Raw genomic sequence first — 19,829 nt, 5'->3', positions numbered from 1 at the left:
GATAGGGGAGGTTCTTTTGGAGGGGGGCAGTATTTGGAATGTAAATAAATAAATAATAAAATGTATAAGCACAAAAACTTCTAAAAGCACAGTAAAAAGAAAAAGTAAGCACACAATGAGAGAGAGAAAATAAAAGGAAGGAGGTTCTGAAGGGAGGTAAAAGGAAGGAAAGAAAAAAGGAAGACAGCCAAAGTGTTGGAGCAGCTTTCTTCTGGGCCTTTAGAAATCAGAAACTAAGAAAGAAAGAAAAAGAAAAGAGAGAGAGAGAGAGAGAGAGAGAGAGAGAGAGAGAGAGAGGAGAGAAAGAAGAAGAGAAAAAGAAAGAAGTCAGAAGCTAGCTGAGCGTGGAGCCCCAGGCTCAATAGTTCAATAGAATCAGTAGTTCAAAGGAGAGCCTTGGCCTATACAGATAAGCTCACAAGATAACTTGCATCAAAATGTCAGGAGAGGAAGAGGAAGGACACAGATGTAGGGAAGGAAGAGAACTAAAAACTGTCCCTAATACAGAGAGATAAGAGATGAGGTTAATCATTGAACTTCTGGACTCTTTTGTTGGTGTTATTATGCTGATATAATGTCCACTTTGTGGATCAAACTGACTTTGAACTTACAGAAATCCTTCTACCTCAGCTTCCAGAGTACTGGAGATACAGGCCAGAGTTACCCTATAGCAAGTCTTTGATGTCTTCAAGAACTGCCTTTGGTCCAGTAGTTTATTTTGTTTGCACAACAGTGGCCTCTGCTGGCCACATTTAGTTCTGCAGTCCATGGGAGGGATATATTCTCCCAGTCTCTGGACATGGCCTAGAACATACTGGAGATGATGGCTGATATTCTAGCTGAGGTGTCTTCCAAGTGCAATAGGTGCAAAGGAAAGAAGCCAGAGCACGGAAATCTCCTTAGGCTGACCTGATGTACTTTCAAAATCCACTAAGCATTAATCACTCATTTGGAGGGATGGCTCTATAGATAGCAGGATGTCTGCTTGAGCTTCAGAGTTCATGGAGTCTACAGCACTGAACCTCCAAGCAAACTAATCTACCTGATGACCTCATGCTTAGGGATATCAAACTCCAAAATTGCCCCCAATTAATTTCACCTGCTCCCCAGCACCTATGCGTGTCACTGCCTGGGCTAAGCCTGCTTTCCCCTATAATTCCTGGTTTGTTGTTTTTATTTTAGTATTACTCTTAGAGCATGCTGTTTTATAGAAAACATTACATAGATTTCTCATGCACAATGTTTCCACACCTTTATCAGAGAGACACATTTATTAGAATTGATAAGACTACAGAGACACGTCATTATCATACAGGGTCCTGGTTGATGATAAGGTGATGTGCATTCTCTTTGGTTTAAAGAAATGTAGAATGATATATCATTATTGGAGTGTTATTCAGTGTAGTTTCACTTAAAAATCCTCTGCTTAGAGACCATAGGAAAAGGCAATCAAGAACCGGCCCAACTCAAAACCTATCCCGTGGGCCAGCACCAATCCCTGACATAAGGATACTCTGTTAGCTTGCACACAGGAACCTAGAATAACTGTTTTCTGAGGCTTCTGAGAGGCTTCACCCAGCAGCTGACTGAAACAGATGTAGATACCACAGCCAAACATTGGATGGAGTTTGGGGACACTTATGGAAGAGCTGGGGGAAGGATTGAATGCCCTGAAGTAGATATGAACCCCACAGAAAGACCACCAAACTCAAAAACCTGGACCCTGGGAGCTCCCAGAGTCTGAGCCACCAACCAAAGAACACACAGGGCTGGAAAGAAGCCCCAGGTACATACAGAACAGACGGGCAGCTCAGTCTTTATGGCTGCCTTGTTTTGTCTAAGGGGAAGAAGATGCTCCTAATCTGACAGGGATTTGATGTGACAGGATCGGGGATACCCAGGAGGACCCCAACCTATCAAAGGAGAAGAGGAGGGGCTGGGGGATGGATGCTGTGAGGGAGGAACTGGGAGGGGGAGCATCATTTGGATGTGGATGGATGGATAGATGATAGATAGATAGATAAATAGATAGATAGATAGATAGATAATAGATAATTTTAATTAACAAATCCTCTGCTTAACTTATTCATCCTTTCTTCCCTCAACTTAACCACTGATAACCACTGTGAATATTTTTCAGTGTTTGTTTTATTTATTTTTCAGTTCTCTATTTTTTTTTTTATATTCTGTATCATCATGCAGTAGGAAATTATACAAAACTTTGAAACTGGCTTCTTGGACTGGAGAGATGGCTCAGTGGTTAAGAGCACTGACTGCTCTTCCAGAGGTCCTGAGTTCAAATCCCAGCAGCCACATGGTGGCCCACAACCATCTGTAATGGGATTCAGTGCCCTCTTCTGGTGTGTCTGAAGACAGCTACAGTGTACTCATATAAATAAAATAAATAAGTCTTTAAAAAAATACTATGTAGAAAGAAAGAAAGAAAGAAAGAAAGAAAGAAAGAAAGAAACTGCCCTCTTTCACCTAGCAGCATTTATTTAATCTTCTGCCCTGACATTCGATGACACAACAGTTTTTTTTTCATCACTGAATAATATTCTATCATGGGTATGTACCATAATTTATTCATTCACATTAAAGAAATACTGGTCTTGTCCAAGTTTGAGTAAATATGAATAATATCACAAATTCCCATAGTCCCATAGTCTGGATCCTGTGTGCTTCTTGTTTTTATCCTTTTTGGGTAAATACCAAGGAGCACACTTTCTGATTTTTATATAAAAATTTAGAAGAGTCTGCTTAAAGTTGAAAACAGTTGTACAATTTTATATTTCCCACTAGTAAATTTAGTTCATCTCTGTATCTTAAAGTGCTTAAATGTCTTGGGCATTCAAGTAAAGTGGACCTTTAGTGCACATCTCACAGGAAATGGGGTGAGTGAATCTTGTGTTCGTTTTCCTCTAACAGAGCTAAGCACAACTCAGGTGTCTGAAGCTGACCCATGAGCCACTTCTTGGGAGTGTGTCTTAGTCAGGGTTTCTATTCCTGCACAAACATCATGACCAAGAAGCAAGTTGAGGAGGAAAGGATTTATTCAGCTTACACTTCCACATTGCTGTTCATCACCAAAGGAAGTCAGGACTGAAACTCAAGCAGGTAAGGAAGACAAAACTGATGCAGAGGCCATGGAGGGGTGTTTCTTACTGGTTTGCTTCCACTGGCTTGCTCAGCTTGATCTCTTATAGAACACAAGACTACCTGTCCAAGGACAGCACCACCCTCAATGGGCTGGGTCCTCCCGCACTAGTTGAGAAAATGTCTTACAGCTGGGACTCATGGAGGTATTTCCTCAACTGAGGTTCCTTACTCTGTGATAACTTCAGCTTGTGTCAAATTGACACATAAAACCAGTCAGTACAGAATGATATTATCTTTCCAATAAGCCAATTTATAGCTCTTTCTCCTCAGAAAATCTTCAGTGTTACAATAACAAATATGATAAGATAGCTCCTCACTTACTTGAAGGATAAGGAAAAATACTCTGGGTTAATTAAAATTTATAAATAAGCCATAAAATTAGGGAAGGTTAACTCAAAGAAATTTTGAGCTGCTAGCAATGAACCCAGAGCCTGCATATGCTGGGTAAGCACTCCTAACCCTGCTTCAATATTTTGTATAAGTTAATCAAAAATAGTTTGTTTCCTTCTTAAAAAATATCTGTGTCACTTAGTCTGCATGCTTCTTAACAATTCAGAATTTCCAGTGTTGAAAGTAGGCCAGATTCAGACAGTGAGCTGTACAGCATTGGTAAAGGAAAAAGTTGGTGCTGAATGCTTACCCCTGGATGATGGTGGGGTAGCAGAAAGATCAGTTGAAAGAGGGATGCTTGCACCATGAAACCTAGTTCAAAGTCAGCATGAACAAGAAAAGAATATCCGTGAGACTCTAGCAGCCCAAACAACTTTCTGTAGCCTGGTAATAACAATATGTTGATTCTGCTCAGGGAAACTGGATATTTTCACCCATTCCTGCACATTTCCACATAACTCTCTGAATTCTGACTGATTTTATTCTTCTGGCCAAAGTTGAATCTCAGTAGCCCAGCCTCCATGAAAGGTCACTTCATCTTTAATCAGTTCTTTATATAGTCATCCATATCATCTTCTAAAATGCCATTGGATAATGCCATTTCTTAGCAATATTTGCTCTCTCTCTCTCTCTCTCTCTCTCTCTCTCTCTCTCTCTTCTCTATTTATCCAGGAATACAACACTGATTTCAGGCTGCTGGTGACTTGACAGGTTTTGTTTTGTTTTGTTTTTGTTTTGAGTAGGGTGGAAGGGACAGGAACAACGTTGGTATATATCTCAGGCTGGCCTCAAACTCATGATCCTCCTGCATCAGACGTCTAACAGCTAGAATGACAGGCATGAGCCATCATGCTCCCCCTCCACTGACATACTTTCCAGTTGAAGTTCACTATTCCCTCACCTTGGAGAAGTGACTTGAAGATCCTTAGACACCATCACTTGCACTTGTGGTTCTCCAGAAGTAAAATGTGTAAGACTGTAACTAATCATTAAATCCTGAATAATAGTTATTTCTTCTGCTTGGTTTTCAAGGATGCAATGCATTCATAATACATTCATATTTTCCTGTGAGGCTTTTGTAAAAATCTCAATGGCCACATTTTCCCACGAAAATCACAATTTCATTGCCTAGAATGAGTCTGAGTACAGCAGCGTTTTAAGTGTTCACACACTGTGTGGCACTAGAAACTGAACATGGGTCCTCTGGGTCCTCAGCAAGCACTATTAACAACTAAACCACATTTCTAGACACAAGGTTTCTTTTACTTTTGAGACAGGGTCTTTTTCCCCACACTATATTTAAACATGTTGTAGCCCAACTGTCCTTGAAACAGAAATTCTCAGCCTCCCAGACATTGAGATTTAAAGTAACATTTCTTAATAAATATAATTATACATATCAAATAATGAGCTGTAAATGGAGTCATGGCAAGCATTTTACCTACTAAACCATCTCCTCAGCTCTAAACTGATGATTTCATTAAAAGATATATTTATTTTATGTATAGGACTATACTGTAGCTGTCTTCAGACACACCAGAAGAGGGCATCAGATCCCATTGCAGATGTCCATGAGCCACCATGTGATTGCTGGGAATTGAAATCAGGACCTCTGGAAAAGCAGTCAGTGCCCACTGAGCCATCCCTCTGTCCCCAACTGATGATTCTTGCTCAAGTCTATTTTTCTTTGTAAGGGATTTTTGCAAGCTAAAATTTGTTGTTCTTCACCCACCATTAGTCCTCAAGGAAGAGAAGGAACACTCACATGGAGAACCTTTCACTTCTGGCTGGAAAAGCACAGTGAGTTAAGCCTCAGTGTAGGGCTGACCAGAGAGAGTGGTGCTACTGCCTCCTTAGTTACCTCAGGTTACCATGACCTCCAGAGGAGCTGGAGGGAGTAGAAGGTTTCTCTCTGATGCTCCTTTAGCACTCGCTATTTTCTCTCTTACTTCAGTGTATGTTGCAGGTACAAAAATCACCTTCTGCATAGACTAACATTTTCTTTTTTAAAATGTTTTTGTGTGGCTACCAGATCTCACTATGTAGCCCTAGCTGGCTGTCTTAGTTAGGGTTTCATTGATGTGAAGAGACACCATGACTAAGGCGACTCTTAAAGAGAACAACATTTCACTGGGCTGGCTTACAGTTTCAATGATTCATTCTATTATCATCATGGCAGAAAGCATGACAGCCTGCAGGCAGACATGGTGCTAGAGGAGCTGAAAGGTCTACATTCTGATTCGAAGGCAGACAGGAAGAGACTCTTTTCTGTTCTGGTTGGAGCTTGAACAATAGAATCCTCAAAGCCCGCCTATGCAGTGAAACACTTCCTCCAACAAGGCCACACTTATTCCAACAAGGCCATACTTCCTAAGGGTGCCACTCCCCATGGGCCAAACATAATCAAACCACACACTGGCCTAGAACTCCTGTAGACCAGGCAGACCTTGAAGTCAAACATGCAGAAATTAAAAACGTGAGTGACCTTCATTGAGCTATTTGACTTTTTGCATAAGACACTATTTTCAATTAAGTCAAGAAGAAAAAAAAAAAAAGCATTGACGAGACAGTTCACTTTCAGTAACCTGGGTTTTTCCAAACAGTGACATGACAACTAGTCATTATGAAATGGACACAGAGTTCCTCTTCAAGAAATGGAAATGTAGGTCAGGGCTCTGCTGACATTTCCACTTGCCTCATAGGTAAAAAGTCTGAAGCAAATGCTGACAGGCAGGCAGTGGGAAAGAAGCACAGCCAGGAGGGCAGCTGCTTGATTCTGAAGAGAGAAAGTAATGCAAAGAAATGAGAAGAGAGGTAAGGAGACCCTAATTCCTGAAATACTTGGAGACGGCTGTGCTTTTCTTTGGAAATAAGCAGGCCAAATTGCTTTCTTTTATGATTTCTGTGATTTTCTCATGTAATGCTACTGATGAACGATGAGTCTCTCGGACTGCCAGCCATCATACCTCTTTTGATGCTCACCTCTCTGGTGAGCAGTCAACTTCTGGTGAAGCAATTCTACAACCTCTTACAGAGAAATATGTTGTCACAAATTAAGAAAGAGTTCTCCATATTCATAAGCCACAAAAGTATAATCGTGTGGTTTATGATATTTGATGAGCCATGAATTATGTTTTGAAGTTCTTTAATATGAAAACGGGGCTTAACTAAGTTGACCAAAGTAATAATAATAATAACTATTATTGAGTAACTGACTTATTCTACAACTAGACTGATGAATGGAAAGCAAGGCTCCCAGTGTAAGCTGGGGAGAGTGTCGACAGTATTTCCATCGCGTGTCTCTTCTGAGGCCTAGAGATAAAAGGGCTCCCTGTAGGTTTGACTTTTCATAGTACATGTCTTTGCCTTATACCAGTTTTCCTCACTTTCTACCCACTTATCTTTAGGAAGTCTGAAATGTTCTGCTTTTCCCAACTTTTGTTCATCAAAAACTGGTCTTCCAGATCATGATGGGTGTGAACCAGTCAGACATTAACTGAAGTTATAGCAGGGAAAGGAACTGCCTGATGAATGACAATAGAACAGGAGGAACTGCATTTTAACAGGGGTCTAGTGACCTCCTAGGTTAATCTGCAGTGAGGCTGGAAGGCAGACATTCTACCTTTATGCTCTGTTTAACTGCCTTTTGATGAACTTCCTTAGAGAATGTGGCCTCTATCTGCCCTGTTTCTGTTCTTCTGAATGAAAGGATCCCATTAAAGAAAATAATTATGAGAAAGGTAATGTTCATTATCTCTGCAAAATGTTACAATATAAATATAAACATTTTTCATCTTTTTCCAGAGAGAAATGAGAGGTTTCTACTACATTTGGGACATGAGTCACATCGCACTTCAGTTGCACGTGGTAATAGCCCTTTATGTGCTCTTCAGATGGTGTCATGGAGGTATGGTATTTTATATATCTGCCTAAATTTTTATTTAACAAATAGAACATTGAATTATTATCATTTTCAAGCCATTATATCATAATATCTGGAAAATACAAAAGTTATTAAACTGAGAAAATTTAATATGGAATGGAACAAACTAAAAATAATCCAACTTCCTTTCAAATGCAGGTTGTTCTCCCCCTCCGCCCCCCCCCAGATACCCAAATGGGCACTCTTCTGTCATACATGAATGTTTCCACAAAGGACACAATCTTGAGTTGAAATGTTCTATTTTGGGATTATCATAACTGTTAAGTAACTCAGCCAAAACTTGCATTTACTTCAGTTCTGAGAATTACTCATTGATGATTACAACAAGCTCTCGATTAGCTTTCAGTCCCTGTTAAACGCCATTGTTTTGCTGTTGTTATTTCTGTCTTATAACTCACAAAACCTTCAGTAAAACAAGTTTCTTTGACACCGCAGAAGTTCAAGGACGGGTATGGTTGGGAGCAGCTGTCTCCTGGGCAAGGGTAAAGATAACTGAAGACAGATAGTATCAACACAGAGTTCTGAAGAGTCAGTGACATTTTTCAGACTAGGTGATTCAAAATAGTGACAAACGTGTTTACTTTCTTTCTTTCTCTTTCTTCCCTTTTTCCTTTTTGCTGCTGCTGCTGCTGCTGTAGTTAAATGTGAAATGCTTCACAAATTTGTAAGTCATTCTTTCTTGGGATCATATTGACTATAATGCTCATCTCTAGGCAGGGACACAATTATGTTGGAGCTATAGATGTAGATGTAAAACCTTTCAGCGAAATAACTGAACACTTCAGAGTCAGATTAACAGCTTCTCCGCAAGGTTTAGGAGAAAAGATGCCATTTGCTTGACTGTTTATGCATCCAAATGATGAGTACATATGAAGTGAAGTAAGACATGGTATTAGACAGTGTCTAGACTGTGATAGGACATGGTGTTAGACAGTGTCTAGAACTATTGTTCACTCTGCAATGACTATTTTAATAGAATACAAGTGACATCTGTCCAAGTTTTTGCTAGGATGGTATTAATACATTTCAATAGCTTTACTGGCCAAGTGCAGAGGCACACATTTTAATCCTGACTCTCAAGAGGCCAAGATAAGAGAACTGCTGCAAATTTGAGGCTAGAGTGGGTTTCAGAATGAGGTTGAGGACAGCCTGGTACAAAGAGCAAAACTATTCTGCCAGAAAATTAATCCTTAAATAAGCAAAAAGCTTTACAAGTATGTTTTCAAAGTGCACTGCACATTTCAACAATGAGTTAAACACTTCTAACCCATCTAATAACTGTATATAAGAAATTCAGTTAGCTGGCCAAGGTAGTTCATGTATATATTATCATCATGCAGGAGACTGAGGCACTAGAATGGAAGTGAGTTCAAAGCCAGCATAGGCTGCAAAGTGAGACCCTATCTAAAAAAGAAAGAACAAAAGACAGACGTAACAAGTTAACATGATTTACTCTTTTATAATCTGTGTTTGCCTCTCCCTGATCACCAACTTGCCTTCACTATGTTCTGAAAAGTCATTTCTAAAACTCAGGACATGTGATCAAATCTTTTGATTCTTTTCTATATATTCTAAAAATGGTTTCACAATGAGTCATGGAATTATGTTTTGTCTATATTTGAATTATCAAACTTATTTAAAATAGCCAGGTATTTCCTTTAAAAAGAGAAAGAGTACTTCACAAATCTGTCTGCCATCTTTACAGTTGACTCATGCTGATCTACTCAGGGTTGCCCCCATGTACCTTCCTCCTCTGTCCATTTCCTCTTTCATCCCCATCTTCTTCCTTTGCTTGTTTTTCTAAGACCAAGTTACATTTTGCACATGAGCCTTGAACTTGCTGTGTAACACAAACTGACTTTAAAATCTCTACCCTCCTGCTTCAGTTGCCCAAATGCTAGGATTATAAGCATATGCTACCATGACCTGACACGTCTATTTCTTTTTTTTTTTTTCTAAAGATTTATTTATTTCTTTCATGTATGTGGGTACACTGTCGCTGACTTAAGAAGAGGGCATCAGATCCCATTACAGATGGTTGTGAGCCACCATGTGGTTGCTGGGATTTGAACTCAGGACCTCTGGAAGAGCAGTCAGTGCTCTTAACCACTGAGCCATCTCTTCAGCCCGTCTATTTCTTTTTAAGTATTTTTTCACATTGATTTATCTGTTTGTGGAACAGAGTGTGAGTCATGGCACAAGGGAAAGATCAGAGAACAATGTGCTCCTCTCCCTCTCTTTTTACCATGTGGGTTCCAAGGATCAAACTCATGTCCTCAGGCTTGGTAGCCATCTCACCCTCTCATTTTTTATTGTCTATTCCAGGCTAGCTTAAAATTTATAATCTATGTAGCACAAGATTACAACTCGAGGTCCTCTTCCCTCAGTCTCTTGAATCCTGGGTTTACAAGAGCATGTTTCTGGTTCCCAAGGACCAGCCTTAGTCTGGAGAGGAGTTCTTGAGAGTAGGGTGTCTGGGAGCAGCAAAACAAATGACTCAAAGTCAAATCATGGGTCCAAGATGGCTTTCCAGATTTTCTCTCTCTCTCTCTCTCTCTCTCTCTCTCTCTCTCTCTCTCTCTCTCTCTCTCTCTCTCTCTCTCTGTTCTGCTTGAGAAGACAGCTTTTCAGATCATTGTCTGTGTTCTGTTCTACTGGAGACGGTTTTCTTTTGCTATTCTAAAAACTCTCTGGATGGCTCATCTCTTACAGACCGAAAGCCCAGTCTTTTATTGACATATCAGTTCAGTCTTAACCTCAGATTCTTTTTTGATTATCCCATGAATCAGCCATGAGCTGGTAAGATTTTCACATTTTATTTTCTACTCTTTTTCATTAATAAGGATCTACCCCAGGGCCTCACAGTCAGGCAAGTATTAACACCAGGTTACAGACAGCCCAGCTCACACAGCCAGGTGATAGCATGCTACAGCCCCAACCCCTTGATTCTTAGAAAGATTCAGCAATCACAGGCATAGTCAATAAGATAGCTGAGTGGGGCCCTGCCCTGACACTACCATATTTAAATTAATGCTGTCCCAGGCTAACCTTGAACTCAGGAATAAATCTGTCTTTGTAAACTTAAACAAAAAAACTCAATTGGGTGGCATCTTGCCTTGTGATCACCACTCCCTGAATCTCTTTATCTCCTTCCTTAGTATCTTTCTGATAAGCTGGCTCATAGTGCAGCTGCTTCGCCTTTAAATCTATGAAGCTCCTTATACAATTCATATTGCATCCTTATATTTTACAGAGTTGAGAAATCATATATATTTGAACTCATATTTTCAGCATTCTTCCCCTAGCTTTAAAGGTTGTCCTGAAGGTCACAACATTCTACCATTTTGCTGAGGTATAGACACACCCTTGCCCCTGGACTTGTGATGTCTCTGACTATCATTGAGTCATTAACCTTGGCAAAGAGGGCATTCCTCAAAAGAGGAACATGAAAACATGTATACTATTTTACCAGCAAACTTTACATGCACAGCAACCATCAACACTCATGGAGGTCCATGTCCTGCTGGCTCTGTTCTAGGGGCAGGAAACCATGTCACAGTGTCCCTTACACATGGCCAAGTAGGACTCAGCATCTGGTTCTATTCCTATTGATGATGTTGTAATTATTTTACTACTATTTCCCCATTTAAATATTTTAATGTATGTGTAACTGTTACTTAAACAAAAAGAAATCATAAACTATATACTCAATAAGCCAGCTCTTTAAGTTTTGTACTCCAAAGATGAAGGCCTTTTTAAAAATTAAATAGTTATCTATTCTTATTCTAATTAGGTGTAAATATATTTTAATACAAGTATTTCCAGGAAAAGCTAAAACAAATTTCATAAAACTTGTAGAGTTTTTTTCTAGGTAAAATTTTTTTGTTTTGTTTTGTTTTGTTTCCTTTTTTTCTTTATTAACTTGAGTATTTCTTATTTACATTTCAAATGTTATTCCCTTTCCCGGTTTCCGGGCCAACATCCCCCTAACCCCTCCCCCTCCCCTCCTATATGGGTGTTCCCCTCCCCATCCTCCCCCCATTACCGCCCTCCCCCCAACAATCACCTTCACTGGGAGTTCAGTCTTAGCAGGACCAAGGGTGTCCCCTTCCACTGGTGCTCTTACTAGGCTGTTCATTGCTACCTATGAGGTTAGAGTCTAGGGATAGTCTTTGGGTAGTGGCTTAGTCCCTGGAAGCTCTGGTTGGTTGGCATTGTTGTTCATATGGGGTCTCGAGCCCCTTCAAGCTCTTCCAGTCTCTAGGTAAGATTTTATTTTATTAATATTTCATTCCATTTGACTTTATATAAATGACTTTAATGTTAGGAGAGGCCAGTGGGACTCTATCTCAAGGCAAGCACTGCTACTGAGTTTTGAGTTAGTTGTGTGGTGAAAGTTAACACACTCACTGGATAGTGTTTGAGTCTCAGACATATGCAATTTAAAATAAAAATATTAACATAAAAATTAGTGTTGCTAACAACTTCCTGTATTTCTCATTGATTCACCCATTATTTGCTCCTTTCCAATGCTGAGCTTTTATAAAATCATCTTTTGTTTTACAACTTGCATTTCAACTCAAAATGCATCTTGTGTCCTCTATACTGTTCAGTTAGTGTTGAATTTTATGTGGCTATTAAGTATTCTCTTATTGTCGTTGCAAGAGTAAAGCCATCATGATAGTCACACTATGATGATAGAAGTAGATTTTATCTCAAACAAACAAACAAAAAAAAAACCATTCCCCATCCCTACAAACCACAAGAGATTGGTTGAATATCAAGACCACAGAGAATGATTGAGTAGCAAGAGAATGGAATTGGATCCTGCCATGACCAGTATTATTTTGAGTCTTGTCTTTGAAAAAGTGCTGTCTTTTCATAATGCCTCCATTTTCTACCTTAAAGTAGAAGAGGAAATCATATTTGCTCTCTGACAATGAGCAGAGTTCAAAGGTTGCATCCTGCCCCTGGCCATCAGTGGAAACATGATTGAAAACATACAGCGGTTTGTCAGTTATTGTTTACTTATTGAAAGAATGAGTTTTACATGCAGTAGCATATTCTTCTAAACCTATTACAATATTTTACATACAATTGATTATTTCGTGTATTTGTTTCCAGGAATTGCAACTATAAACTGCTCTGGTAATATGTGGGTTGAGCCTGGTGAAATTTTTCAGATGGGTATGAATGTTTCTGTATATTGCCAAGAAGCTCTTAAGAATTGCCGACCAAGGAATCTTCACTTTTATAAAAATGGCTTCAAAGAAAGATTTCATATCACAAGGATTAATAGAACAACAGCTCGAGTTTGGTATAAAGGCTTTTCGGAACCTCATGCCTCTATGTATTGCACTGCTGAATGTCCTGGGCATTTTCAAGAGACACTCATTTGTGGGAAAGACATTTCCTCTGGATGTAAGTACTACAGAGTATCCTAATGGTTAACTGATAGCTGCTGGGCTTTTACATAAAAATGGAGGCAAATCCATAGAGTTTATGTATCAGATTGGTTTAAAAGTGGGGCTCAACCCAAATGTCTACAGAGTCATGTTGGTGAACTATGAATTATAGGGACTGGTGAGGCTTATACAGAGAAAAATGATCATGGCTCACTGGGACAGCCACCACCTCTTGGGACTCAGTGTGCCTTGATCTGCTGAGTTCTCAAAAGAAGACAGAAGTATGGAGGTTTGATATGAACATCAAAAATTTTAAATATGGCAAATATCCCCAGAGAACAATTTTCCCCCACTAGTCTGAATGAACACAGTCTATGTGAAAGGCAGCTGCTCTTTAGCTGAGATACTGCTCTTAGCTAAGAATGCCAGTATATACCTGTAATCCAGCACTCTGAATGAAGAGGAAGGAAGATAGTGAATTCCCAGTCAACTCGAGCCTTGACCACAACAAAACATTTAAATGATGCTCTTTCATTTGGTTTTTATTTGGCTTTTGTGTGTCTATTTGCCAAATCAATATCATTAATGTTTGGCTGATCCTATTAGATTTTTGAAGCCAAGATTCAGGGTGCATTTCAAAACTACCTTTGTGTTCTCACTATTACGGTCCCAGTGAGTAATCTTGGGGAATTTGCTTATCTGACCTCAACCTTCATTTTGTGGAATAAGAGAATCTATAAGCACTCTATTTCAATAATTTATTTGAATATATATTAAAAACTTTAAAATATGTTAGTGTTAAGTCCTTATAAATGCATGTTTTGATAAAACATAGGGAGATTCTCCAGATAGGTATGGTGGTCTCTGCCTTTGATCCCAGCACACGGGAGTTCAAGGTTAGCCTGTTCTATATCAGGGATTCCAGACCAGCCAGGTTACACAGAAAGATTCTATTTCAATAAACAAATAAGTAAACATACATATGGAGAGTCTCGTACAATCTCCTGTGTCTTATCTTATACTGCCTGTTATGAATTACCATTACTGTCATTATTAAGAAAAGCTTTACTCAAACCAATCTCAACACATTCTAAATCAGTTTGTATTCTCAATATTCTGAAGATGTGTAAGTTCCTGTACTGATCTGTACAAATATCTATGGACTTTTTGTTTCTTTTATGTTTATGTACCTGTGATTATGTCTGTTGGTGTGTGTGTGTGTGTGTGTGTGTGTGTGTATGTATGTGTGTGTGTGTGTGTGTGTGTGTGCACGTGCATGCGCACGTGCTTGGGCAGAGGCCAGAGATAAAACTTTGACATTATTCTGAGGGAGTCTTTCACCTTGTTTTTTTCAATACCTGGCCTCATACTGTGACCTGAAGCTCACCAATTAGTCTGGCTGGCCAGTGAACCTTAGGAATCCTCCTGTCTTCACCTGCTCGCTGCTAGGATTACAAGTTTATGGCACAATGCCAGGCATGTTATGTGGACGCGAGGGAGGAACCCATGATTGCACAGCAAACACCTTTCTCACTAACTGAGCCATCTCCTTGTCCAATTTTCACTGTTTTAAAGCAGAGAGTCATTCTCCAGTACATCTTTGCCATTGGGGCTCAAAGATCAGAAGAGCTCCCTTCCCCCATACTTATGATAATATTATATGAAGTTCTTGCTTCTTCCTTAGTTCCAGAACATAGATAAGAAAAGCCAGACCAGACCCCACTACCACTTGGCATTGAGACTGGCCACCTGAAAGCTAGGAGACTTTCTTGTTCTGTAAAAAGGCCACTGTCCTACTTAACTCCAGGCAGCTGACAATGCATGCATGTCTCTCAAATAAGACAGCTACAGGATGAGGTGGAGGAGAGTTGGAGGAAAAAGTAAGTTTTAGACTTTAATAATGACCTTGCTATGTGCACTTTAAATTACTGAACTGAACGGTAAAAGGTGCCTACATTGTGAAAATCGAACCGTAAGCAGACACCTCATTTGATGGATGAAGCCTTGCCAACTTGTCCATATCATCCTCTCAATATGCCAGTGCTTCAGTTTCCCCTTTAGGGACTGATGTTTGAGTGGACATGCTATGCGATTTCGTCAGAGAGAAAGTGAGAAATCTCCACAAGCCTCAGGGAAAGGTGAGCTGTTAGTCTAAGCAAGAGGACAAAATTGATCTAACATAAGTATCACCTTTATTAAAAGAAAAAAAAATCCAGCAACTCTGATGTTCAGTTCCGACTCCTCTTACAGTTCCTGAATTAAAGAGCACCTCATCCTGTAAACAGACAGAGGCTATGATGGAGATCAACCAGTGGTTTTATAAGATGGAACAAGAAATCAAAAGTTGCCACCATGCTACAGAGCAGTTAAGATGGGATGTTGTTGAGGCTCCTATTTTCAGGCAAACGTGGCCTTAAATTTCAGTTTGTCACTCACTGAGCACCTATCCCTTCATTTTAATTTAAATTGCTAGTTTGTTTTCCTGTTGAAGCACCTTCATCCAAAACAACAGCAAACATGTTTTTACAGATTTTCCTTAATATCCCTTCCCACTGCTGGAGTGCAGGTGACTGATAACTTGCTGCCACTCTCCTGCTGCTGGTTGAGGAGTTTCTGCCCAAGCCCAGAGCATTGGCAGGTGTTTCTTGTCAAGGCTCTTTCCATTCATTAATTTATGAGCTGTAATTCCTCACAGAAACCTCAGATTATGAGTGTGCAAACTCAACTGCCAGGCAAGAATTTACTCAAACTCTGGGGTTCAAGCTCAATGTGCTTTTGGGACTGAGTTCTCAGCAAACTTACTTCCTATTAACTAGGTCAAAAAAGGGGGCCTTGAGGGTGTTGTGGTGTTCTAGAAAGCACGTTGCTTTCACTGAGCTGCTTTGATACAGGATATTTGTTCTGTAAGCTTTACGATGCCAAGTAGTCGGCACTGTTTTGAGCAGAGTGATTGCAGGCATGTCGATGCATCACGGAAGGTGGAGAGCGAGTGAGTCAGTGCTTTCCCTGAAAAGATCCAGGCATTTCAAAGTCTCTCTAATGAGCAATTTCTGAAATACCACTATCACAATTTCCACTGTAATCCACAATCTTAAACGCTTCTTAGATTCTTATCTCTGCTAAAATGAGAACATATTATGGGAAATTTGTTCAAATAAGGGTCATTGAAAAGTGTCAAATTAAATAAACCAGGTAGGTGATACTTCCACTTAACCATTTACTTAAATTTTTAAGCTTTTTTTTTTTTTTGCCTTAAAGTTTTTCAGTCTTTCATCTTTATTTTTGGTGATGAAAGGATTCTTATCCACTTAACTCCTTAAATATTCATCTTCAGAGTTGTTCCTTGCATAATTCGCCTGGCCTACACCCTCCTGCAGGTGCTCAGTGATCTCCCCCTGAAACATCACACCTCTCCAGCTTAATCTTGTCAGTGCCATCTTCTGAATTGCCATTCAATTCGAGGGATAAATTTCAGTGGTTGTTTTACATATGTACCAAAAAAATATGCTAAGCACTAGAAATACAAAGTAAAGAGAACCACAGACCCAGCCCCTTCAAAAGATCTCAGTGGCAAAGAATCTTTGGTTCGGCTGAATTAATTAGTCTCCTGGTAAATGATCAGGGAACATTCTAACAAACATAGCGAGGTGGGATAAGTGTGAGAGAAGAGAATCTTAATCTTCTCTGTGTGTTCAGGATATGCTTAAGATGTGGACAACCATTTTTATTCTTGGATATTTATAATCTAGAATCAGATCATGCAATGGGATGCTCCTCTCACAACTACTCTCTAGCTCTTTACTCTGCTCCCCACTACACAGATCAACAATGGAATGTTTCTCCTGTGAATTTACTCTCTAGCTCTTCGCTCTGCTCCCCACTAACATACGTTGCTCACTTGCACATGTACAGAGTTGTCACTTTTGTCCTTTGCAGAGTTCATGCCAACCATGCATTTACACTCCTGACCATTTGCTTCATGGAGAAACAAAGTCCAGGGAGTTGACATTTGTCTTCTGTGATTTTTAAATTAACTGTGTTCTCTGCCTAAAGCCACAGGGGAAAGTAGCAAAAATGAAATGCCTATGGAGCCCACGAGCCCATCATCCTACCCATGACATAACCCCACTATTAGAATCCACAAGCTCTCACAACACAGAGTACAGAATGGTGTAAAGTACTGTTACCATGTTTACCTCCTTCGAGTTCAAAGGAAACTTAACACATTTCCTCCACCTTGTGGGAATGCAACTTAAGGAACTTAAGTTCCTCATTACCACTCACCAAACTCTTACAAAGCACTTTTGTGTAGTCATCATTACTTCTTGACTTTTTTTTTTTTTTTTTTTTTTTTTTTGGAGCTGGGGACCGAACCCAGGGCCTTGCACTTACTAGGCAAGCGCTCGACCACTGAGCTAAATCCCCAACCCTCATCATTACTTCTTGAAAGTAGCTTTTAAAGAGAAGATTGAGTTGTACACATGTAAGAGTGTGTGCGTGCGTGTGTGTGTGTGTGTGTGTGTGTGTGTGTGTGTACATGTGAATGTGTGAAGGCTAGAAGAGGACACTGGGTGTTTTCCTCTGTCACTCTCCACTCAAGTTTTCTTGGCCAGGCTGAAAGTCAAGTCAGTTATTCTCCCAGAGCTGGGTTTACAAATATACATTCCATTCCTAGCTTATTACATGGGTGATGGGAACTAAGTTCCAGGCTACATAATTGTTCAACAAATGCTCTTAACCTCTCAGGCATCTCTATAGCCAAGAACACAGATTTTAAGAGTAAAGTTGACTATATTCAACATACAAAAGTTAAAAAGCTTTCGTTGAGTAAAAATCAACATCCCTGTCAAGCCCATGAGTCCTTCACTCTGCTCATGACAAGGTGTCTTTGAAGTTTCAGGATTTATCTTTCTCTTTTTCTCTAATGAAGATGCTACAGTATATCACTTTGTAACATACTTCTAAAGCCACTTTATCATATGCTCATTATTTAGTAATACATCTCTAATGACTTGTGCACAGGACATAGTGACTGATGTCCTTGGGCTGGGCTTGTATAGAGAGGGAAGCTGAGGAGACTGAATAAAGTGTTGCTTCTTATAGGGAAAAAAATGTTAGCAGACCAAAAAAAAAAATGAGGCCGTGGAGAGGAAAAACTGAATAGGGGTGGGTGAGTGGGAGTGTGGGTAAGGATGTGGGAGAGCAAGAGAGAGAGCGTACCTTGAAAGAGTTCTCTGAATACCAACCCTTAAAAAGAAAAACAACTTTTGATGTGGTGATGGTAAAATGTGCATAGTATAGCCTGTTTACTTTTGCCGTGTTTAAGGGCTTGTTTCAGTGCTGTTCACTGCATTGGCTTCTATCTTCCCAGCACTCTCTTGCTAGAACTCTTCTTGTCACAGGAAATTATCTCATCCATGGACTTGCACACACTGCCTCTCCACGCAGAGGGACACCACCATCATTCCACCTCTTTGTTTTATGAATTTAACTATTTTAGACACTTCCTATAAAAGGAATCATGCAATCTTTTGTGTCCAGCTTATTCGGTACACAGTATCCTCAGGTTTTACCCATATTATAACATTGTTGGAAGTTTCCTTCCTCTTACTGTTAAATAGTAGTCCTTCCTGCATGCAAATAGCTAAATTTCAAAGGGAAAAGTAGAATGTATTCTCCATAAGAGGAAATAGGCGTCCAGGGCAATAGGACAAAGCTAAAGAACCTTTCACAGAGCCTAGCCTTGAAGGAGAAAGTAGGAAGAGAATCAACTGCCACAGAGGTCAAGCTCAATAACAATGATGTAATTCTGATGGGACAGTATGGAGTTTCCCAGATAGAAAGTCACTGTCACTTTAATAAATGTGGCTTTGGTAGAGCTCTGCAAACTAAATTCTGAGTAAGTCAGAGGGGCAGGGGATATGGCTCAGTTGGCAAAGTGCTTGTCATGAAAGCATGGGGACCTGCATTTGGATCCAGCAGCCACAGAAAAGCCAGGTAGGTGGATGCCTGCCTCTAATACCAGCACTGGAGAGACAGAGAGGAGAATCTCTAGAGCTTGCTGGTCTACCAGACCAGCCAATCTGTGAGCTTCAGGTTGAGCGAGAGAAACTGTGCCTCGAAACAAATAAACACAAAAGCAATAACAATAGCAACAAGAATATAAAAAAGGTAAGATGGTTCAGTGGTTAAGAGCACATACTGTATTGTATAAGTCCCAAGTTCAGTTCCTACAACCCCGATAGGACCATTTACAATAGCCTGGAATTCCAGCTCTAGAAGATTCAACATCCTCCTCTCGCCTCCAGAGACACCTGCACTCATCACAAACTCTCACACAAACATACACAGTTAAAAATAGAATAAATAGTTTTCCTTTCTTTAAAAATTTTTTATTAGATATATTTCTTTACTTACATTTCAAAAGACATTCCCCTTCCCAGTTTCCTGTCCATAAGACTCCATTCCCTCCGCTCCCCATCCCCCTACCCCTACACCCTCACCCATGAAGGTATTCCCCTATACATCCCCCTTATTGCCCCCCATATTCCCCTACACTGGGGGTCCAACCTTAGCAGGACCAAGGGCTTGCCCTTCCACTCGTGCCCCAACAAGGCTATTCTCTGCTACATATGCAGTTGGAGCCCTGGGTCAGTCCATCCATGTATAGTCTTCCGGTAGTGGTTTAGTCCCTGAAAACTCTAGTTGGTTGGCATTGCTGTTTTTATGGGGTTGAAATCTCCTTCACCTCTTTCAATACTTCCTCTAATTCCCCCCAAGAGGGCCCTATTCTCAGTTCAGTGGTTTGCTGCTAGCATTGACCTCTGTACTGGACATGCTCTGGGTGTGGCTCTCAGGAGAGATCTATATCTGGTCCCTTTCAGCATGCATTTTTCTTTTTTAGCTTCATCAATCTCATCTAGTATTGGTGG

The 19,829-nt window shown here is 40.1% G+C and overlaps 1 protein-coding gene across 1 annotated transcript in view; it reads left to right on the top strand.

The window, feature by feature from the left end:
• Positions 1-6,351: 6,351 nt before the first annotated feature.
• Positions 6,352-19,829, top strand: part of Il23r (interleukin 23 receptor) — an 87,412-nt gene continuing 73,934 nt past the window's right edge. Inside the window, exons 1-3 of the mRNA XM_032907244.1 lie at positions 6,352-6,363; positions 7,354-7,456; positions 12,617-12,913. Of these exons, the coding sequence (XP_032763135.1) occupies positions 6,352-6,363; positions 7,354-7,456; positions 12,617-12,913 (412 nt within the window). The remainder of the gene's footprint in view (positions 6,364-7,353; positions 7,457-12,616; positions 12,914-19,829) is intronic.

Source organism: Rattus rattus, chromosome 6, assembly GCF_011064425.1.
Source record: "Rattus rattus isolate New Zealand chromosome 6, Rrattus_CSIRO_v1, whole genome shotgun sequence".
Lineage (NCBI taxonomy): Eukaryota > Metazoa > Chordata > Mammalia > Rodentia > Muridae > Rattus > Rattus rattus.
The sequence above is the reverse complement of the archived record's forward strand: the minus strand, read 5'-3'. Positions and strand labels throughout refer to the sequence as shown.